This window comes from Phoenix dactylifera, chromosome 5 (genome assembly GCF_051530095.1).
Source record: "Phoenix dactylifera cultivar Ajwa chromosome 5, Ajwa_hap1_PhDact_Kaust_v1.1, whole genome shotgun sequence".
In the NCBI taxonomy this organism is placed as follows: Eukaryota; Viridiplantae; Streptophyta; class Magnoliopsida; order Arecales; family Arecaceae; genus Phoenix; species Phoenix dactylifera.
Genome location: NC_143194.1, coordinates 3005854 through 3030531, shown reverse-complemented (window position 1 = coordinate 3030531; position 24678 = coordinate 3005854). Strand labels below are relative to the sequence as shown.

At 37.1% G+C, this 24678-nt stretch overlaps 1 protein-coding gene across 7 annotated transcripts in view; it reads right to left on the bottom strand.

Annotated features, from left to right (window-relative positions):
- The window catches only part of OVA2 (tRNA synthetase class I (I, L, M and V) family protein), a 29961-nt gene extending 5786 nt beyond the window's left edge, over positions 1-24175 (bottom strand). The window contains exons 1-19 of one of the 7 annotated variants that reach the window (XM_088721360.1): positions 23923-24092; positions 23683-23810; positions 23448-23560; positions 22960-23114; positions 22753-22854; positions 21342-21411; positions 20030-20142; positions 19657-19725; positions 19188-19295; positions 14570-14720; positions 11758-11989; positions 11222-11508; positions 10966-11102; positions 9950-10097; positions 5133-5264; positions 3090-3218; positions 1602-1729; positions 1352-1516; positions 1049-1174 (exon numbers count right to left, since the gene is read on the bottom strand). In XM_088721360.1, coding sequence (XP_088577486.1) covers positions 1049-1174; positions 1352-1516; positions 1602-1729; positions 3090-3218; positions 5133-5264; positions 9950-10097; positions 10966-11102; positions 11222-11508; positions 11758-11989; positions 14570-14720; positions 19188-19295; positions 19657-19725; positions 20030-20142; positions 21342-21411; positions 22753-22854; positions 22960-23010 — 2148 coding nt within the window. In that variant the 5' untranslated portion in view covers positions 23011-23114; positions 23448-23560; positions 23683-23810; positions 23923-24092. Of the gene's footprint in view, positions 1-1048; positions 1175-1351; positions 1517-1601; positions 1730-3089; positions 3219-5132; positions 5265-9949; positions 10098-10965; positions 11103-11221; positions 11509-11757; positions 11990-14569; positions 14721-19187; positions 19296-19656; positions 19726-20029; positions 20143-21341; positions 21412-22752; positions 22855-22937; positions 23115-23447; positions 23561-23682; positions 23846-23922 lie in introns of those variants that run through there. The other 6 variants (XM_017842228.4, XM_026803788.3, XM_088721362.1 and 3 more) reach the window with 6 other exon arrangements.
- Positions 24176-24678: the final 503 nt, after the last annotated feature.

Sequence of the window (24678 nt, the reverse complement as noted above, 5' to 3'; positions counted from 1 at the left end):
TCTCAATTTGCAAACCTTATTCTTGTCACAAGAAACATTAAAAGTTGCCCTACTTTTTCAGAATTTGTTAAACAACAATTATACTGGAGAAATTTTTATGGAAGACACACAGGGAGTCGTCAAGGTTCTCTTCATACAATTCATAAAACTAAGAGAAGGTAGTTTTGGAAAGGATGCAAAAAGATAAATGTTAGGGATAGATAAAATACCTACCGAGGTATTGAAAGTCACGAAGTTAATGGGAATGTCAGCACTCTCCCCTTACCCACCTCCCTTTCCACTAGTAGCTGGTCACTAGTAATGCAATTCGATTGTCAGATAGTTTAGTTAGAATGAACTGTGAGATGGTTTATGACGGGGCCATTGGTATAATATGGAACAATGAGCAAATTAAGAATTTGAGAGGAAGTTTCTTCAATTAAATTCTAACTTTTGGAATCTCCTCATCTTTCTCCCAATGAATGTAAATCAGGCCATCAATAAACCTCATATATATTGAATAATTTTAAGTATTAAAATTACAGCTAATCAAAGGAAATATCTCATTCTACCCCAAGCAAACTCAATTGATTGTCCATATGCAAAGTAGAAATTTGAAATACAAACAATACCAAGCAAAAAAAATGTCATAAGGATTTACAAACTGACTCAGCACTATACCATTCCAACACTAAACCAGCACTAATATGGGTGCTGGGACACCAAACCATCTGTACTGGCTGTAATAGTGCATGCTGGTACCATACCAACTATACCAACTGGTATCTATCTTTTCATTCTTTCTGGTGCTGTCAATTTGGGTGCATACCGTCAGTACTGGTACTGTACCAATATCATACAGTTGAAAAATGCTATGAGGCTTGGTACCAATATTTAACACGTTGGTATGTCATAAAAATAGAAATCCTTAAACCAGCACATGATACTGCTAATTAAAAGAAAATAGTAACAAATCAGCTAACTGTATAGATCTTAGTACATAAACTTTAACAAGAATGGACTACAGCCCCATAACTATAAGTAATTAAAAATAGACAACTTGATGTACCTGGAAGATCTTGTAGAACTGATAGTTTTCATAACTGTCTCTGATGGCATCCGCAATATTTTCAAGTTGAAATAATGCATATTTGTCAAGTTTGGGAAGCTCACTGTATGAAACAGCATTCTCTATCTATATAAAAAAGAAACGAACATCAATAAGAAACAAATGATCATGGACAACAAATAACATAGGTACAAACAATGTGAAGAAGACAAATTAGAGAATAGATCATGGACAATTAAGAGAGTCCAATACTCCAATGATTTTATAAACAGGAGACAAATACATTAGACCACCTGAACATACTTTCCAATCATGCAGATTTGACAAAAGAAATCGCAATGTTCCTCGTAATTTTCTATACATATCAGACATCTGACGAAGAATTTGAGGGCCAATCATTACATCTCCAGCATAATCAACACTGGAAACCCAAAGACGGAGAACATCAGCTCCATAAGCAGGTTCATTCTGCAGAACAGGGAACAAAAACATCACAAACTATAAAAGAGACAAGAAAATTTCTTAAAGCATCTTTTTTTCATTTAAGACAAACCTTTATGTTTTTTCCTCCACTAATAACAATTTCTGGATCCACAATGTTACCAAGGGATTTGCTCATTTTCAAACCCTTCTCATCGAGTACAAAACCATGTGTTATAACACATGAATAAGGAGCCTTTCCTGAAAAAGCATGGAGGCATTATATATATTATCCATTAATATTGGCAAATATACCACCGAAGATTGCAAAATAACAACAAGCCTCAGAAAATTGAACATTCATGATGAAAGAAACTGAAAAAAGAAAACTGAAGCTACATACTAACAAGATTCACTTACTTATAATTGAATAAGTATAGCTGCTGATTCTCACCTAAAATTCATGAACTAACTGTTAGATGACTAAACTTGTCAAAAACAGCATTACTTTAGAATCATTTGCAGCATAGGTGGTTCTTGTTGGTAGTCTGGTGATGAAATTAGAAGGGGTATGCATCAAACAACAGATGTAATTGAAGATGGACAACAAAATTCAAGCGAAGGTGGAGAACGTTTGCATCAAAATCAGATAATTTTGATTTCAGTGGTATTATGTGCCACAAACCAGTAAATTCGGATAATAGGACATAGATGGAGGAATAGATAAACTGAAATAATTGGGAAAAACAAATGAAAGGAATAAAAGGAGACTGCTAAAATCATAAGAACACTTGAGGGTTTAAATTATTTGAGGGTCTAAGGTATCAATATTTGTTTAATGAAGTGGTCCCATAGTGTTTGCTTGATAAATTTAGAATGAAAGACCCTGAATGGTTATACAATAAAAACCACAAAACATCCAATCAAGGAGGATTGCAACTCTATTTTAGATAAATTTACATTGAAATAGTCTTGATGAAAAGCATCAAGGTGATTAATCTCAGAGTACTTGACAATTATAGATGGACACTGACTTTGGTTAAGGTTTTTTTCAAAAAAAAAATTCTAAAGTTCTCTCTCTCTTTTTTTTTTTTTGTTAGCTTCACCATCCTCTTTTTCTCACAAACTAGATATATTGTATCGTATCAGAAGATTTCTTTAAAACTTTCAATATGCAGTGTTGTTTCCACTTTTGGTTTTATAGCTTCTTCAAATTCAGAAGAACATTTAAAATTTTTCTCGTATCAAATAAATCCCAATATGATCATATAATTACAAATGCATGAGCAATCTCATTATGGTTCAATCAGAAAAATTTGGCAACAAAGGTCACATCGGTAAGCTACAAGCAAGATCTGGTGCAGTCGAACAAAGAAAAGGGGCAGCACCAGCTTGATGTTATTTTATTAAAATATCTAACACTATACAAGACATCATGAAAACATCAAACATTTTGTTTCCTTATAGGAGAATTTTTTGATGGTTGCTAGTTTGAAGACCCATCAACAAATTAGTGTGCACAACTAAACAGTAATTATAATGAAATCTATGCAGAGTGATCACCAGAAAATAGATATGAAGTCCTCTGAATAGTTCAAATAAAAAGTCCAGATATAGTTACCTGTTGAAGCAATACTGGTCAACAAAGAGCTTTGGAACCACCCTCTATGCTGATCTGTACCTTCAAGATACAAATCTGCTGGAAAACTAAGACCATCCCTTTTCCCCAAGACAGCAGCCCAGGATGAGCCTATGAAAAAACAGACAAAGAAACGGCAATTAATGATCTAAAAATTATAAAGAACGTCTCAATGAAAAATATCACAGGAAAGTATCTGATACCACCTCAAAAGGATGCTTTAGGAACAACGAGAAAAAAAGGAACACTTACAAAAATGAAACTAAATGTATGAAGTACATAGTCAAAAGTCACACGAGCAGTAATATTCAAAATATATCTGATGCCAAATTAGAGACTTCAGAAGAACATTATCCATGAAAGAACTACAGAAATCAGTAAGATACCACCAATTCTACCAAAACAAAAATAAAGTAGATATATTTGTTATCAACTTATCATCAAGTATTTACCCATCTAAAGCAGTAACATCAGGTATCACTTAAGAGAGTCACATGACCAGCACATGAATTTTAAAAGTAGTTGTACCATCAACTATTTCAACAGTTACTTAGGGTCATTGACACTATCCAAAGTATTTTTTTTTCTAGCTGCCTTCTGTCCATCATTTCTTATTATGGTCATGTTTCCTTCAGTGACTCCTTAGATCATTCCGCAAAATCTGCACTCAGATCTTAGTAGCAGGAAACTTTGCCCAGAGTAATCTACCTACTTCAAAAACTCCCAAGAAACTCGAACCGGTGCCTGCTCCAGTTTCTGGCAACTAAAACTTAGACCACCTCTTGCAGTTCATGGTTAATATGCTACCATCTTAGGAGTATTAGCTGATCAAATGTTCAGCACAATGTCATGATGAATTGATGATTGTCTATGCTTGCTCGAATGGATACTAGAGGCAAAGTTGCATACCAACCATACCATATAAAAAGTACGCTTACAGAAATTTTTCAAAATGCACCATGGCACCTCATTATATGACCTACTTATCACAGTGTGCATCTTTAACTTCCATGGGCTGTATAGACAGATGCCCGGCTAGAGACAAAGATCTAGCCTGACTCTTATTCCTCAACTTTCATATTTCAATGTATCATAATCATTTGCAACACCACACTGACCTATTCACTTCCTCTTCAGCAAGCCCAACTCTATATATTTGTGCATTATTCAGTTTACCTGAATATCAAGCAATAAGAATGTTCCTTCTTGGTAACCACAAATTTAGATCCATTTTCTATTTTTCTCATCCTCAAGTACAAACATTATTTTTGTACAAGATGGACCAAAACCCAAATGATTATGGGTAAAACTAAAATTCTAAAACTACATATTCCAAGATGTAGGAAAACCAAGACAAACACCAAGCTCCCAACCAAGGTTTGTAACATCGGGTCATACCGTATAGATACCATGTTGCTACAGTGCCAATATGAGTCAATTCAGCATACCAATACTCGGTAAGTCCCCCATATCAATTATCGGCTAGGTACTAGTATGGTAAGGGATGTCTTGTATGGGGCGATAGACACCAGTACAATGAATTTTGCTCCCATCTATTTCTAAACTATATGATTGGCAAGTGAATGACGGTAACAACTAAAATGATAATTTTGACCAATAAATCTAGGCCTGACGATTTGGCATCTGAGAGTACAATATCGTGATGCTATAGGTACTGAAGAGTATCCAAGATAGAAGGATTTTACATAAATACTAAATATTTGCCCTCGATAGGAATGGTAAATTCATAAGGCTCAACCTGAATAGTTGGGACAAGGCTTAATGGTTGTGATTACATCAAGTTAACAATGAATGCTTGCTTGTAAGAAACAGATTTGACCAATAACCTTTTACCACATAGATGGAACCAAGGAGATGATTATGATTCCTTTCGACGTAAATAGATATATGCATAAATATTTTTCAGATTCACCTAGAATGAAGTATACTAGACAACAGAAATTCTATAAGCTAAATTATTGCTGAGTAGTAAGGCATGAAATAATAAATAGCATCATAATGTACCAGAATCAAACCAAACATCCATTGTATCCGTTCCCTTCTGATACTCCGAAGCTTTGTCACGATACTTATGAGGAAGAAGTTCCTCAGTTGACATGTACCACCATGCATCACTACCCTTATTTGAAACTATAGCTGCAAATGTAAAGACCAGCACATGTGATAAAATCATGCATAAGCATCACTACCAAACATTTTGTTCAAAAAGAAACAGAAAAAAGAAAAGCAGAAAAGGTATTGTATCCAACCTAACCAGAATTTGAGAAGCTAAAAATTAAGTCAATACTTGATTAAGAATAAGAAAAACAACGTAGGATTCACAACATATACAAGATTAAAGAAAATAAAAAAAATATGGATAATAGTTATGAACAGAATCTGCTAAGCTTTTTCTGAAAACTCTGACCATTCTTAAACTTTTCAAATTATCCAAACTTTTCACTTTTCATGCTAATTCAAAAAATTAAATGAGAAACTCAGTTTCTTTTTTATTATCAAGAAAACCACAGTTCATGACCATTGCACAGGTTTTGGTCTGCTAGTCACCACATATCCAGCATCTCCTACTATATATCAGATTTTGTAACCAATACCTCTCAACATTCCTCAATATGGAAGATGCAAAACATACTTAACATGAACGTATAATATGTGTCGATCAATTTCGAAAGTCTTTTGGTCATCGTAGAATGATAAAGACAGAAAATGAGTATTAAAAGACATTAAAGCAAGAAGTCAAGTTCATTTATAAAGTCTAGCGCATTATTTCTGGGTTTTCTCCTAGATAGGTTTTTCACTCAACAAAAAACAAATAGATTCATAACAGACACAAGGATGCAATTATGTTTTTAAGCAATGATGCTTGTTTTGGGATGGTAATAGGTAACTTTTGTGTTCTTTGTTTTATAACCATTAAACATTTGGTCCGTTGCTTCTCATACGATCGCTCTTGACATAATGGATCCACCAAACGTACATCAAATCCATGAATCTAGGGGGGAGAAGAAAAAAGGAAGCTAAAGGGCTTCCTTTAAGAATCATCGAGTTCCCCAGACATTCTGGGGAATTCAACAAATACAAAATAGAAGACCTTACTTGGGTTTATCTGCAACAAGAAACTGTCCCTTGTCTAGAGATGATCGATAACAGCCATAAACTTACAGAAAAATTCTAGAAATATTTACTTTGTTTCCATGCAGAAAGTTTATTAAAGAACTATAGCAGCAGGCTTTATCCTATGATCCAATCCATATGGTTTCCGACTGGATGAACCTTATGATCCAATCCATATGGTTTCCGACTGGATGAACCTTATGATCCAATCCATATGGTTTCCGACTGGATGAACCAAAGGTTCATCCATGAAGTCACAAGGATGTTCTTCGACCAGTTTTAACCACAATTCTGAAGAACTAAGAAATCAGAATCTTCAGAGCTTATTGCTTTCGTCCATGACTGTACATTTTGGTTTCATTAGTATATTCAAAGGAGAAATCAAATATTTATATGGTTCTAATAAATAACATGCAATGATAACACTTAAAAATCACCATGTATACTATGGATTAATTATTTATGTGCAGAGATCAATATAAACTATATTGATTGATATAATTCAACACATAATAGTTCAATTTATTAGCAATTTTATATGCTCATAAAAGCATGTATTCGTGTTGGTACTTGGTGGCCCTGTTATGATTTGCTTGATAGAGCATGTATTACGCAAATCAGGCACTGACCAGAACACCCCCCCCCCCCCCCCCCCCCCCTTTTCCTTCCTGCAGGGGTTGGACAAGGTAACAAACACAAAAGAAAGAATGAGAAACACACGAAAACTTGCATGATGTAAAACAATCAGTTGTTTCTAAGGCATTACTTTCCAATTATAAAATAATAACTGAGTGAGGTCATGTGCACTCTATCATTTTAATTTTTGATAGCCACCATCCTTTATAGTTCATGTCTCCAAAATTTATAAATAAATATCTTATAAGTTGTTTCACTATCATACTTCACTTTCCAATAGACAAGTGCTGGTTACCTTACAACCAAGGCGCAACCTTACAACCACCTAATCCCAAAGCGCGTCCTTACTTGCACCTGAAAAGCCAACTGTGGATAATTGCCCATCCCCGAAATAGAGTAATTCCTGCCCTGCCAGTAGGAATGATTTTCTCTGCTGTGGCCCATAAAATGTCAACAAGGGATCATCAATCAAATAGAGGGGAGTCCTCCCCAACGGATAGATAGCATCCAACCAAGGCTTTTTCCTGGTCTAATTCTATACTCCATATTTGATGAAAGCAAGAAACATAGAGAGATAAAAGATGAAAAAAAGAGTCTAACAAAGCCTACAATGAAAAAGATATGGTTTTAGTCATTCCAGCATATATTGCAAGCAGTTAACCAACAGTATCGTAGACTATATTCCTTCTTCTTTTTCATTACTATTGAAAAATCAATGCTCTGTGTGAAGAGGACAATTTTTCTCCTCTTCATCTTCTTTTTTCTTATACCCAATGTTTTGCACAGTGAGGCTGCTTCAACCAATCAAAATAGAAGAAGGTTTCACGATAAAGTAGGAGATCTTAGATCACTTTTGTATAATTATCCTCTCCTAAACTCAAACTCCAGTTTTTTCTTGCACAAAACTGGTTAAACTTGCGTGAAACAAGTTGCAGACCATCTGACTTACCAGTAAACTGAATTAGAAAACAGAATGGTTCCACAGCTAGCTCTGATATGACAAAGAAATGATTCAGTTTGGAAATGGATAGAATGCATGAATTCTGAATTAATTATGTAATGTTAAATGTTGTTCCTTGGATTATTAGATGATGACTGCATTGTAAACCAAGAAGAATTTGAAGAAAAAAACAACATGCTGTTTGGCATCACTTTCAGAAATAAAAAATAAAACTTTTAGTTATAGTACCGGTACCGGTCGGCGTACCGGTGGCGGCCCGGACTGGTACGAAACGGTCTCGTACCGGTCCCATACCGGTTCTATACCGGTCCCGTACCGGCTCTCCAACAATAAACCACCGGTACCGGATTCCACGCTGATCCGGTACCGGTCCCAGGCCGGATCGGTACGTACCGGCCGGTACGGCAAACCATGACTTATACTTTTCTAAATTTTAAGAATACAAACATGTTTGGTATAGTCAATTACTTTTAAAAACATGAACATGGCAATGATGGTAACAGGGGCAATAGTGACGGCAATGGCGGTGTTGGTGGTAGCAATGACAGTAATGGCAATGTGGCAGAGGCGGTAACAGCGATGGCAGTGGTGTTGCAGCAGAGGTGGTGGCCCTAGTGATTGTGATGGCTACTGTCCAGTATGGGTTTCAAAGAAACCCAATAATTCTCTTTTCCAATCTCTTTTGGTTGAGAAGTCATTCACCTCATTTTGAGTTTTAATCTCCTTCATCCAAGAGAACATCTACATATGTCTTTGCATCCAAAAAATTTTGAGGTGAAGTAGGATCAAGCTAGGAGTGAAAATAGTCAAAGTGTTTAAGAGATGAAGGGTGGAACCCGGAGAAAGTGAGACAGAGAGGGAAGGGAGAGGGTGAAAATGGAGAGAGAGTTTGGGGAGGGTAGAACTAGAGAAGAGAGGGCTAGAGGGAGTGAAGATGTGGGATAGGTTGAAGTCTTCTTTGATGTGTGGGAGACAAAGAGGGAGAGAGAGAAAGAGGAACATGGCATGACAGAGAGGAATAGGGATATTTTGGAAAATTAACATTAGCTTCCAGATGGTTCGGTTGATTAAGCGTGACAAGCCATGTGGGACATCCAGGCTTAGCTGCTTAGCTTCCCTCCTAAAAATATATGCTCCTTACATGGATGCACATTGTCACGCCCCCACCTGTGCGGGGCACGTGAGAAACCCAATGCCCACGTGGAGGCTACATGAGGGGGAACATGGAGCTCCCCTATTAGATATTGTCCGGTTTCGGGGCCCGCACGCACCGCTCAAACCCCTTCCCGGTTTTGTTTTCCACCCAAAACGCGTCTGCAGGATTTGGAGACACCCGCCTCATATGCCCAGGCTCTAAGTCTTTCCGATGTGGGACTATTGGGCCTCACACCCTTCCCACCATCGAACAAGAGCCGTCCTCGGCTCTTGTACCAAATTTCACGCCCCCGCCTGTGCGGGGCACATGAGGCACCCAGTGCCCACGTGGGGGCTACAGGGGAGAACACGAGGCTCCCTGCCAGATATTGTCCGGTTCCGGGGCCCGCACGCGCGCCGCATGCACCGCTCAGACCCCTCCCTAGTTTTGTTTTCCACCCAAAACGCATCTACAGGATTTGGAGACACCCGCCTCATATACCCAGGCTCTGGAACGAGTCTTTCCGATGTGGGACTATTGGACCTCACACACATATGCATGTAAGGGAGGAACTAGTTAAAAAAATTCAGTTTATAAGGGAGGAACTAGTTAAAAAAAATAAGTTTTAATATCTGCATATCATAGAAAGACAAAAAGCAACATCTCTTGGCTGATCTGAGTTGATATATAATAATAAAAGAAATCAGTTGTATACAGCATAAGTCTACATAGCCTATCCAAACAATGTAATAGTGCATTATATATAGAATTCTTATGATAATGGTTCATGACAGATACTGCACCGGAAACACGGAAACAGGGAAAATATAGAATTTGTGTTTACATATTAATGCTAGAAAAATTCTACAATCAAAGTAATGGTTTTGAAAACTGAAAAAAATATAAGAGAACAAAATTATCAATTTATTTTGTAAGTGGAAGTATTATATATCATATTTAGTGATAGTCTCTTACCCTTGATATGAGCAATAGTTTCCTCAGTTATCAGTGGTTCTTTCGAGTGCACATGATAGAAAACTGGAATGGGAACACCCCAAGTTCTTTGTCGTGAAATGCACCAATCAGAGCGACTAGAAGTCATAGCTATGATTCTATTAACTGCCTGCAGACATGATATGCATGTCATAAAATGGCACGATTTGACATTTTTCTCATAAAAAGTGAGACCAGGAAAAAAGAAGATGAACAAGGGGGAAAGAACTTTAAAGATCTGAGTAGACTGATCAAGAAACATTCATCAATAAATAATCTACAGATCATGATGAATATGATCTTTTTAAATTAATGAGACAGCATAACAGAAATTCTGAGTATCGGCGGCAAAGTATCAACAGGAATGTTACAAGCATCACTTGAGGAAAAACAGGGAAAATAGTCCACTTTGATGTAATTTTATAATTACGATCATAGTTAAGAAAACTGTACCTGAAAAAGACATTTAACCAGTAATTTGTAAGACAGTTTCCTGGCTGTAATTTAGTTTTAAGAATACAACATAGACAAGACATATGCCTCATGCAGTACAAGTTCCACTTGGTGAGGCATATGTCTCATTTAAACCTTTCTATAATTAGGTGAACTTAGGGTGTGATTTGTTGTCTGAGTTTTCATTTTTCGTATTCTTGTTATATTATTTTTATTGCAGTTAACTTATTGTTAACAGTTTTGGAAAACAATGACTGGCTTACACCTTGGACCTTGCCCCATTGTAGGTTAAAAGTTCTTGTGATATGCCTCATGGCTCATACTAGAAAGAACGTCTGGTAAACTGCCCACTTACTAATTATGCACCTTTGATAACCACTTAAAAGCACATTAAAATTATGATTTTCTTCAGTAGAACTGAGCACTCAGTCACTGTTCATGATCATCAAATAGATTGAAGCAACAAAATCTCATGTACTTTAATGATTATCCAATGTCTGAAACCATGGACCCAAAAAACAAAAACAAAAAATATTGAGCAGTACCTGTGCAGGAATCCAGTTCACTTCATTAATTGCATCCATAGCAGTCTGCCGGAAACCATCCACAGAAGCAAACCACTGTTCCGTGGCTCTGAATATTGTTGGCTTCTTTGTTCTCCAATCATAAGGGTACTTATGCTCTAGAAAAGAATGAAAATGTTCAAAATAGGGAATATAGTCCAATACACAACTTCAACCTCAAATTAGTGAGGACTAAGGAGAAGGAACGACATCTTGATCATGTGACGTCTCTACTTACTATATGGCTCTTCTAAAATCAGTGACAACTGTTCGTCCAGATATTTCACGACAGCAGCATTACCAGACCCGAGGACATCTAAACCACTGAACTGTCCAGCTTCTTCCGTAAACTTTCCTTCATCATCCACTGGAGAAAGTATAGGTAGTCCATATTTCAAGCCAGTTGCATAGTCTTCCTGACCATGGCCTGGGGCAGTATGAACAAGTCCTGTTCCTGACTGTGTTGTAATATAGTCTCCTCCTAGGACAACAGGACATTCCTTGCCACTCACAGGATGTAAATACCTGGCATCATAGTTTAAAACCAGAACTTAGCAGAGATTTGTCAACAAAATAAATTGCCATAGCAACTCTAGAAACAGCTCCTTGCAAATCTGCATGCTTAGAAGAGTAGAATTTGTCATGTGAATCTGCATTTCAACTTTAGTAGTAATTACTACCACAGTCATATCATAGTAATGAGAAACATAATATGACAACAGTGTGCATAGAATTTTAAAAGTACATATATATGTTTCCATGTCAAGATGTAACCTGAAATTCTCCAGGGCTGATCCATGGAAAGTTTTCTTCACCATCAGTTTCACCCCCCACTTGGATTCAAGTGTTGATACAAGCTCTGATGCCACTACTACAAAGGCCTTTGTTTGCCCAGCTTTCAAAGCTCTGCTGAGATTTGCTTGTTTCTCTTTAGATAATGCAGTGTCTTTTAGGATGGAATGCACTTCAGCCACCACGTATAGAAGCTTGGGATTCACTGCAACAGCTGGAAGATGGAAAAGATATATTATTTCACAAGGATGGCACTTATTTCTCTTTTTTTACCTTTAAAAAAGCCACAACAGATTGAATGAGGCAAATAGTGAGTTGATGCAATGTGGATTGGTACATGAAAGATAGGACCTTAGTAGGATATATGTTAGTCATATGATAAATTGGTGTGGAATTGGTGATGTGAGAAATGATCATGTGCATTTACATATGAAAGGTAAGGTGGGGTGGGTTATTTTGCATTCAACAGGCCCTCGTAAATTAATCTTGATATTATTTTGAGTTTGCTTCTCCAAATCTGGGATTGTCTAACTACTGAAGAGGTTTTTGAGTAGGCGTGGTAATCATGTCAGGTCGGGTCAGATACAGGTCGGATCGGATGTGGGTTGGCTCAAAAATCCGTCAACCCGAACCCAACCTATTTATTAGATATGTCAAAAATTCAAGTTTGAACCTGACCTATTTATTAAACAGGTAACCCAATCCGACACACATAACTCATTCGTAAATAGGTCAAGTCAGGTTAAATAGATTAAGTGGATTTTTAGCAGATTAAATGGATTTAAACAGGTCAAGCGGGTCGAGTTAAATAGAACAAAAATATGTCAAGCAAATTTTAAACAAGTTAAACAGATCTTAAACTGGTTAAATGGGTCGAATATGATCCAACCCAATTATTAAACGGCTCAACACAAGTTAAACGGATCAAAGATCTAAACCTGAACCCAACCTATTTAATAAACAGGTCTAGACGGGTTGACCCGTTTATGACCCAAACTCATTTATGTCAAATCCGAAGCTACTTAAAGCGGGTCATTCATGGGTTGGGTTAGCACGTTGGGTCATAAATTGCCACCCCTATTTCTGAGAGCAAATTTGGGTTTGGATAAGTTTGTTGTGGATTAACTCCGGATTTGTTTAACCTAGTCTGGTTGATTGAATTAGTCTCCAGCTAAATAAATCAGGTAGGCAAGGTTTACGCTAAGTAGGATAGAGGGATGCAAATCATTGGAGACCAGGTAAGACCGTGAGAGTTGTCTGCTTTACACAATAGTAGAAGCCTTTTATAATGTTCTTCATGCACCTAAGCTCATCATAGTTTGTTTTGAGGAGCTTTTGTTAGTCTTACTTTCACTTTTGATTTCAGCAGAGATCCACACTATTTGAACTTTATTAAGCATGTAAAATTTATTTCAGATGGTTAATTTTCATGATATTAATCCTAGTAATTGTAACCTATTTGACTATTCATAATCAAGATGTTTTCATCTCAAAAGACACAAGTGAAACTAGGCCAGGTAGCAAGATAAGATGAATATGAAAGTTAGCCAGGGAACATTGGGCACCCACTCAGTACTTTGAACTGCACACAAGTGAATGCTATGTGACCTGAAGGTCTACTAGAAGCCTTTAGGGCAATCCAAGCCCAGGCATCTCTCAAGTTGATCCGTTCCGACATAGTAAGAAGACTGCTTTGTGGATACTTGAACCAAAGGGCTTTGCTGTGCTTAATCATGACCTTACACTTGTTGATCATCAATTATTTGACCTCACAAGACCAGGGCATCAGATTGCTTAGAGTCCCATGAGTCGTGGTTACCTTACACTTGTTGATCATCAATTATTTGACCTCACAGGACCAGCGCATCAGATTGCTTAGAGTCCCATGAGTGGAGGTTAAGTATCAGCCTTGGATGAGGTTGAGGCTCTTTCACTGTTTTGTATTAACCATGTTAGATATTAGAGAATTTTAAGAAAGAAATCTACGCTCAGTAGATCACTCCTGCAATTCCATACATTAAAATGGTCCTGCAGAAAAAGGAAATTGCACTAATAGACATAGGTCCATGACTGTGCAAGCCAACCTTCTGGTCAGTTTACAAGCAGATGCACCTTTAATTGCTCTTTACATCCTTGACAGGTTGCCTTCCAATGTGCCAATAATACCTATGAGCTCTTCAGGAGTGGAAAGTAGAACTTGACTAATTAAAAGGCATAGTTGCCATGGTGGTTTTATAAAATAAAAAATAAAGCTCATTCTCATCATACACCCTAAGAACTCAAAAGGCTCAGTTTTCAACATGACAGGCCAATGGGGAATTATCCGAGGATAACACAGATGATATTTGAATTCAGTTAAGCATTACTTCCTGAGCAACAAAAAGGCCAGGAAAGAGTTGAATACTAAGAGATGCAGAGGATGATTCTCTACCTATGCTTGACAAAGGTGGGAGAAATGATCATTTTGATGTGCCAATAGATATCAGAAATAGCATGATTGTAGTACCCATGCCTTCCAAAAAAATCAGAAATGTTTAATCCAAGGCAGGTAGATTTAAAGAGATCTGTCAAACTTTGCCGTGCCAAAGAAAATTTTCATGAAGCCAACATGCATGCATCCTTTACCTTTTTATTGGTTATTGAACACATGGATAACAAAGATAATTTGTGTAACCAAAACAGAAACTTCTGCAAATAGTTTATATATCTAAATTTAAAATAGCAATTAGCCATGTTAAGTGTTCCAGTCACAGTTAATTCAGCAAACTAACAATTTGAACTATGCGACTCTTACCAGCATTTGCTGGAATAGTCCAAGGAGTAGTCGTCCATATAGCCAGACATAAATCTGAAAGAAATTCCTCAAATAAACCATATGAAGCTGGAGGAGCACTAATAATCTTGAAAATAGCATATATGCTTGTAGATACGTGCCCTTCAGGATACTGCACAGTATAACATGTAAGGTAAAAAGAAGGAATGTGTTAGCCATTACAAACCGCGAGACCCCATATTTTAATATGGCACAATAGAGAAACCCCATTTTCTGCCTATGATTATATAGATAAAATAATAAATCATGCTAAGAAATACTAAAGAAACAACATGATTGTACAAGAAATCATGTTGAACTCTTCTGAAGGCTGTGGAAGAATAAGAACAAACTGGCAGGAAAAACCTGCAGCCGACTCTCCATGCAGCCAGAGCTTTCTACTGCATCCTATAATATGTTTCATTGGTACAATTACTTACCTAGTTATAGGAATCGCTGGCAATATTTTAAGAAACCAGAAATCTTAGCACAAGGCACAAACACTGAAAGATCAAAGAGAATTATAAGAATCCGACGGTGTGAGTTGCACCCATTATGAAGGCGAGATGTCTCTGAGGCTGTTGAGGTTGGAAAAGAAATATTACTCAACTACTAGGTGGCCAAACATTAGTGTGTCACGAAACTACAGCATTAGTAAAATCCCATGTACCAGAACTTCTGAATGTTTTGAATGGTGTACTTTCCAAAAAATCTTCATTTATTTGATTTTCGTTTGGTTTCTTTTTTTATTTGATTCTTTTTTTTGTTGGAAGAAAGTAGCATCTCCGTGATTAGTGGCCTCGAAGTAGGGTATGCCCCAAAAGCCATTAGGCATGATGAACATAGTATTTTTAGATTATTCCATAGGTGTCTTTCCTATAACAATCATAAACATTTAGAGGGTTGAATCACACATAGGCCTTTGAGCCAGAAAAGAGTCCATAAGTGTCTCTTACGGGAAGAATGATCAAGTGAAAGGTTGTGTACTCCATGAGGAGAATTGAATCATTATAAACACTTGAAAATGGTTCACAACTGTGAGTGAGGTTCACCATCACGCTAATATAGTTGTCTGTATACAATATCCAGTAACGGATTGGAGTGGCTATCTTCTCATAGCCATCAAAGTAATTGACTTTGCACTGTCATATTGGATATGTTTGATACTGAATAATCAACTAGCTGAGATCATCTCTTGGAAACTACTATTGGAGTTAGAGATGACGATCTCCTATGTAGAGCATTCAAGTGGTCCCTAAACCTGACGGCACAACTATCCACTGCGATTTTGGTTAACAAATTTAAGGCCAAACTTGTCTACTGAGTACTGACTGTAGTACTTGGATTCATCCTTGATAAAGAGCACATGCTTATTTTGTCCTGTCATGAGTGAAGATAAGGACTGTCCAATAAGGAATCCACCTATGGCAGTTTATTCATATTAGAACAGAGAAACTTCTGGCACGAGCCCTAGTACCAGGCAATGTTTTAATCGGATCATTTTCATATTATAAATATATCTATTTTGAGTATAATCAAAATATTTCAAAATGTTTTGTGCATGCATTGGTTTTCAGTTGTCTAACACTTGATCCAAGATACTAATGCGTCATGAAATCAATTGGCTATATTTTTCCAACAATCAATCAAGGATAAAGGGAAGTAGAGGGACTGAATTTCATGAATAGTTATGCATGAGGGAAGATTTTTCTGTCCATTTTATCTACCAGGGATTAGCAGAATTATGCATCTTTATGTATTAGGAGGCTAGTCCACCTTACTTCATTGTGATTATGGCACATTCGTTAACATGGGATATGATAGATAATAAACCGAAGTCTATGTTGGAATCCCATACTTGTCCATCAACCTTCCTATCTCTAAATCTTTCTTGAGTCCTCAACAAACTCAGAGTCAATCAGATTGAGCAGAAGGACTAGATCTTGGTATAGGAATTAGGTCATGTGGGCTATTAACTTGGTCTTATGGATCAAGACCCAAACCCTGGTTAGGGTTTTCTATGTAGCCATCTTCTAGGACTAACCCAAGGTGGCCGACTACATTTGGTAGCCTTGGATGGCCTACTACATACCTAGGGTTTCCTGGTGGCTGTCAAATATACTAAGGTTTCCTGGTGTGACGCCCCTCCTATTATAAATAGGAGGCTTAGGGTGTGGGGTTTGTACAGTACCCTAGAGATCTCAAGAAAAAGATTCCTAGTGTCCCGCCCACAAGAGATAGATAGAAAGGAAGAAAGAAAACTGAAAGAGACGAGGAGTCTTCCAAATAATGCTTAGAGAGCATTACCATGTGCGAGTCCTCTATGTGGTGCCTAAAAAAGTCTTCATCCATCTTCTCGCTTCATTTGTTAGTCCCAAATTTGCTTTGCAGATACTAATCTATCTTGCTATGCATGTAATCTATATTTTCATGGTTATTTATTGAAAAAGAGCGATCCAATCTTAATCTTTCACTGCATCAATGTTGGACCGTTTGGTTCATTTGCTACCCTCAATTGTCATCCAATCCATTACATAATCTAGCTACCATAATCAGAATACATGGGACTTTCATATAACAAATGTGCTTTTGGTGAAGCAAGGGAACGATAGTTTTAAAAATTTTCCATGATGTGTTAGGTCGTTAGATACTGCTCAATTATCTAGCAACAACATTGTTTATAGGATGTAGAACCATAAAAGATTTGGTAAATATTTTCATTATTATCATTAATAGTATATCACATTGATTTACATAGAAAATTAAGAGTTTCCAAATTTGACTTAATCTTATCAACAAGGTACGTCGTCTCGGTACTAGGCTCCGGATCGGTGCCATGCTATCATTGTATCAGTATGGTATGATATTGGGCTGGTTCGGCGTACCGAGTATTGGTAAACCCTCCGTACCATGTACCAGTGCTGAATCGGTACAATACAGTATACTCCATACCACCCAATTCAGTATGGTATGGCACACCATGCTTATTAATATCATAGTCAACTTACACTTAGGTTGGCAATCATACCACTATATGGTCACCAAATGTTATCTTTTATCAACATCTTTATAGGATAGTTGATAGTACATATAAACAGGTTTACCTCATTTTTCACTTAAAGAGTGCTTATGAGATGTGAGCAGCAAATTTGGAGGAACAATAAAAATCTCAAATGCTTCATAATAGATTCAACATTGTTTAATCTCTTTAACATGGCTTTCTCCAAAAAACCTTCCTCCTCCCCTTCTTGTCTTGCTCTTGTTCTATTCCCCTTTATTATTTTTCTTAAGGACATGTTTGTTTTGGCACAAGCTTCAGCATTACTATAATGTACAGATATGGGCAGAATAACCCATGATTCTAGTAAACATTAAAACCTCAACCCAAGATTTGGAAATCTTACCCTGTAGTACATCACTTCTATAATACCTAATTACCTTGCATAACCCAATTCGCAACAATAATAGTAAACATGTGCTTTGTGCTCTTTTTTTCTAGAGAATAATTTGGAGCACAACCAATTAGAATTACCCGGGTTAAATGGTTGTGGAACAACATAACACCAATGTATATAAACACCAACTCCTTCCACATGTAGGAGGATGTGCCCACTGAGCTATAGCCTGGTTTAGTGTATACAACATATAATATTATGAAATAGATGTAATGGAATACTCTTCTCAAATTAAATCATCCCAATTTCTACTCCCTCTTTATAAAATTAATATTTCAGAGAAACTTTAGAATTTAAAACCTCTATTCACTCAACATAAGTTTTGCATAAAATAATAAATTCAGTATTGTCATTGAAAGAGCTCAATTTCTTACTAATTACTAAGGTTATGTTGAAAACTGAAAAAAAAATCTTTTTTTTCTTTTTGAAAACGGAAACCCAAAAATTGTTTTTGTATTCATTTGGGCCATATTTGGTGGCAGCTGGCAACAGTAGCGAACGGTGACCGGGACAGCCAGCAGTTGCAGCCAATGATGATCGGTGGCATAGGCGACTAGTGCTCAACTGTGGTGGTGGCAGCGGGTGGCAGGGCGGTGGTGACAGAGACAGTGGTAGTGGCCATGGGTGGTTTTGGTTTTCAAAAAAGTGAACCAGATTTTTAGTTTCCACAATTTCTAGAAACTAAAAAAGAGTTTTCAAAAAAGTGAAAATGAAAACTGGGTTACCAAACACCATTTCTGCATCTGTTTTTGCATTTTTGGGAACCGGTGGTGATGCCAAACAGGCTATAAGTCTTGTGGGTTATTTCCACCTACTCAAAAAAATTTAATATTGTTCCTAGATCTAACATAAATTAAAAGCTGCTGCACGATAAAGGTATTGTACCACAGCTTATGTTGCAAGTTTTGCCAGTACCTGAACATGTCCAGTTGTATCAATTCCAAAACCACTTATAAGGTGCAAGACTGTATCATTTATTTTGACAACTACTATCAGCAAAGTTAAGAATAAACTTCAGAAAAACTTGGAGAGTGATCCATTATAGTTTGCTGATTGCAAAGTCCTACATTTTATTCAATCCAGCACATAACTGAAAAATCTGAATGCAAAAGCATCCAAGCATCCAATTCAGAATTTAACCTTACCTCTAACTCAGCCTCTGCAAGAGCTGTACGTGAGGATGGGCTCCAATGAACAGGCTTTCGACCTCTATAGATGTAACCCTTCATGGTCATCTGACCAAACACTTCTATCTGGCACAGCAAAATGAAGAAAAGAATGTCTTAGTGCTTACATTTTCAGATGCAACTTAACATTAAACATTATTGAAGCTATAAAATACGTCAATGTAAACATCTTTTAACCAATATCATAATTTGATAAATGGGAAGAAAGCTCTTCTCAGCTAACAAATGAAATGACCGTAGCACATAAAAAGGTCATAAATCAACAATGACAACAACAATTTATAGAAAAAAAATATGGTATCGAGGAGCTCATTCTCAACTTCATCCCCAAATTGGTGGCATTTGACTTTCATGAATCAAAAAAAAGAGCAGAATGGTAGGAAGGAGATTATTAGAGTTTTTTTTTTCCGGAAAGGGTAGGACCAACCTGAGCAGCTTCATATTCTGGAGAAAGGGTTAGATAAGGATTATTCCAATCTGCCCATATTCCATAGCGCTGTGAGCACACAAAATGACAATTCATGTAGATGGTATGAGATCCTCAATGTACATGTTAACCTCAAGAGATAAAGAGGAATACTCTATAGCAATATAAAAGCAGAAAAAGGTCGTGTGGTTAAGCCATTTACTTAATAAATGCAAATAATATAGGAAAACAATTTAATATTTTATCAGAAACAACAGGAATACCATATAATCTGTATGGGAAAATAGAAAATAGTAATTCACTTATTACATTTAACTAATAAATCTATATGTTTAAACTTTAAATGAACATAAAGATGTGGACAGGGTATGACCTTGAAGGATTTCATCTGAATGTTCACAGTTTCTTTGGCAAATTTAGCAGCTTTTTCTCTCAACTTTAATGGTGTTAGCTCCTTTCTGGCATCTTGATCCATTGACTGCAAAACTAAAGCAACAAAGGGTACTTGTCAAAATTTGGGACCAACCGTGTGAGCATGTAAGGAAGAACGCAATAGATTAATAGGAACGAGAAAGGATTAAGGAGCAGGTTTTTGAAAATTCAACAGGATGCAATAAGAGCACTATGCACCTATATTAAGCTCTATTTTTATGAAATTGTGTGCATTATGCACAAGGTAACTCATGCAAGTATTAAAATGACCGAATTTTTTTATTCAAACTGATTCCATAGTGTTGATGGAGCAATCTGAGCCATTTGTTGGCACTGTGGAAACCAGCAAGCTCGATGAAGAGGCAGCTCTGATCTAGAGGCTTCGACAAAGAAGTCGATTTATATGTATTTTCTGTTTAGTGTTATCCAATAAGTTTGGCATGGCCCGATTCGTCCATTCATTCCATATAAAGAACACCGATATTGGACTAATAAAATCCGGCTTTCATTTAGCAGCAGGTTTGTCCAACATGGTATGGTGACTTGTTCCCTAAATATCAATACAAGCCATCTATCGTCTGCCAACTATGGAACTGAGTAGGGAATTCTGAATTATTCATGGGCAATGATGAATGTTACCTAGCACAATCCAGAGGCCCCTAAAGTATGCTGGTCTATATAAGAAGGAACACCCTTCTTTACAAGCATTCAAGTCTAGGTGCACAAATTAGTTAGGGTCTACCTTGTAATTCTTGGGGCTCTCTCACATGGTTGAGGTGCCTATGTCCAAGGAGCTTGGCTATGTTTCTAGTGCTTAGGATCATGCTCAAGGACTGATTTCAAGAAGTTATACATCTGACTTATGCAAGAAAGAGTTTGTGCAATTGCCAAATGAGCTTTTAATGCTGTAAAAAGGCTGAATCTGTCCTATATTCTACAAATATGATTATACTGAAACAAGCATAGAACAATATAGCCAATATTTTTTGAGAAGGAAAAAAACCTTACCTAATATGCTTTAAATTTAAAAATTATAGTTATTTGAATTGTCTGTATGCATGAATTTAAAGATTAGAAATACAGCTTCCTCATATTTCTGCATTCAACTAGATTCTTGAAAAATAGTGGAAACCTTGATTATGCCAGGACAATTAGAACAGAAGTTCCAGACCAAAAGCAATGTAAGAAGCCACCTGGTCAATCAACATAAACAGCATGCACCAATGGAACACATAATTTAAATTGGCACTTGCCTTTTAATTCTATTGGAAGGCCATGGCAATCCCAGCCAGGAACAAAACGGACTTTGTAGTTTTGAAGTAGCTGCAGCAAGCAAGAAAATTTTTGACCCAGATGATTAGGGTAATGATATTGAATTGAAAGGACATCTATAAATTGCCACATGCATAGCTGACATGAAGGCACATACATGTGCTTAAAGTACTGAAGAATAAACATATATCTGAAAAAGGGGCACTGAAGAATATGCATGTGTTATACCTATACCTATATCCACAAATATCAAGTAAGGGCACTTAGATTGAACTATTTGGACCATATAGATCATAAGATCTCACTGTGCACAATTATGTGGCTCAGGTCCAGACAAGATATGGTGTAATATATGCATTGCAAGGAGATCTTGCAACTACTTACAATAATAGGCAATGCACTGCTTGATTATCAGCAGGTGATGCATTGGCAGAAGGACAATTGCATGTAACATCTTCATGATGCAAGGTTGCTACAAATTGCAAGAATTAGTCACAGACATCTGAATATCTTCCCCGAATTTTGCTAAAAATGAAGCAAGCCAGATGAAGTTCTTATTTTCCATTTTAGCAGGCAAGCTCAACCACTGCTCTGAAATAACACAAGCCAGATGAAGTTCTTGAAAGGGATTTTGAAAGAATGCTCTCATTTTCAATTTTAGCAGGCAAGCTCAACCACTGCTCTGAAATAACACAAGCCAGTTATTCTTCCATAAAATCTCCCAGAAACAACCGCAACTGTAGATTCTGATGGTTTCCATTTTTCAAACGTCTGAGCTAGCCCAGGACAGAAATCAGCATATGCAAGTTTTCTGAAGCAAATATATGTGGAACTTAAAGATACTCAGGCATAACACTTTTTTTAATGCATTAAAGCCAGTGGAACTCTTTTCTCTTGCTCATATTTTCAGACCATGACGTACCAAAAGCATAACCAAATCAATTCTCTTACTTTGTTGGCTGAACCAAATGGTATAGACTCTAATACATGTCAAATGGGTCGATGGGTCCTCTGGGTTAATGCAGAAATTAAGATAAAATTGAAATCATGAGTGCATTAGAATTTCTGATCAGCCCTGGGACTGAAGTTTTTATGAACTACAAAGGGTGGAAGCTCACATTCAATGGAATAATCATGCAGCACAGACAGCTATGATTAGAAAAAGAACAATTATATCAAAAATTTGTGTAGGAATAAGCAGATAGTCAGCAACATGATTTTTGAACAATTATATCAAAATTTGAGTACACTACCACAGCTTTGGACACATGCTCTCAGGAACAAGTAAAGGCACTTGATTTCATTTCATCAATCAAGAACAGTCAAAGGTCAAAGTTTAACAATAAAATATTCTAAAAAATAAAAGAAAGAAAAAGGCAACATGAAGAATACCTTGTACCGATTAATAATATCCTTTAAAATTTTATTCAATGCATGGCCCATGTGTAGATTGCCATTAGCATATGGTGGACCATCATGAAGAACAAAATTACCCTGCCAACTCAAAAATTAAAAAAAAAATCATGCAATAAATATCAGCCATTTCTTTTAACACAATAATAATACAGCCCACATACCACTTAAGCCAATAAAACCCACCCCGGTGTTTCCATCCACCACCCTCTGAAACACCTGGTTGTCCTCCCACATCTTCTGAATCTCCGGCTCCCTCACCACTGCATTGGCCCTCAAGCCAAACGTTGTCTTGGGCAAATCCACTGTGTGCTTATACTTCCCCTCTTCTTGCTTCTCACCTTTCCAAACCATCAAAACAAATATAAATTGCAAATGAATAAAAACTAAATCCTATCAAAATCAAATTTTCATGAAAGAGCAATTTGAGTCCTGCTCAAGATTACCCCATTATCAAGAATTGAACATGATGTTCCATTTATCACACTTTTCAAAATAGGCGATCTCAAATCTGTATATGCTGAACCCAAACTTAAACACTAAATTTCATTCAGAATTACATTTTTCCAAATAGATAGTGCTGAATCTACTGAAGAGACCCAATACTGAGAATCAAACACTAAATTCACTCGAAATCAAAAATGACAAAGAACCAAGAGTAGAATATTAAGTACCATTCAATATGACATATTCCCAATAGGTTTTCTGGATTCTACTCAAGATTACCCAACAGCACGAGCAGAATACCCAATACGATCCAAAATCAAACTTTTCGACAATGGAAAACCTGGATTGAGTCATGAGGACACACAACCAATAATAGAACACTAAATACCGTTCAAAATCGCATTTTTCCAATCGGGAAACTTCGATTCCACTCAACATCAGCCAAAACAGAGAGCAGAGTACCTTCTACTGCTTTCTTCGCTGCCATCACAGGCCCTCTGGCTCTCCTTTTCGAACCAGAACCAAGACAGCCCTCGGTGGAATCAGTGGAAAAAGGGCGGGCGAGGAGAACCGGCCTAAAAGGGGCAGCCCTGCCGATAGAAAAGCGAGTCCCTTGTGAAAAAACCTAGCATCAAGAAACCGATTAGATGCTTCCATTGATGAGATGAGGGGAACAAGAAAGAGAAAAAAGAGAGAGAATACGAGGCAGGAGGAGGCTCGGGCGGCCATCTTGGCTTCAGTGCAGGTGAGCAGACTCGAGAAAACGGAAGAAGCGAGGAGCACGGCGGCGTCCATTCACCGGCGGTGAGGGTTCTTGGGGTTTGGGGAGCTCGCAGCCATAGTTCCGGCGGTCCTCTATTTGCCTTTGGGTTGGGGGATAAGGGGTGGAATGAGAGGTTTTGGTTCACCTGCTCCGCATGAACAAGTCAGGACTCACCGAAAATGGGTTGTATTTGGGTCCAAGAGAAGCCTGTTTTGGCTTACATAGGAGAAGCCTTTTTAAAGCCTCGTTAGTTTTGGATTGGGCTTCAGGATTAACGGTGGGTCAGACGGCCCCAAGACCCCAAACATAAGTCCCAACGCTTTTTTTTTTTTTTATTAGAAGAGATGATTCACACAATTTTAATACGGACACATCCAAAAGATCAAAAGACAGTACATTCTGAAGTGTTCTAAGCAACTTCCTCTCTCCGACCCACAAGATTGTTAGAGTACATCCTAGAGAAGCTGACCGTATCTTGAGAAATTCCACATTTGTCTCTACTGAAGGCTCGCATGGTTGAAATTTTCTTAAAGTTTGTTAGTTTTGTAACAAACGTTAGAATTTGAAGTATACGTTAGATAGTTAAATAGTTTCCATATGATATTTCACTAATTTGTAGAAAAAAAAGAAAAATAACAATAATACCAAACAAGTTCTTTGGAAAGGGTTCTGCTTGGTGTCCTAAAGCATAAAAC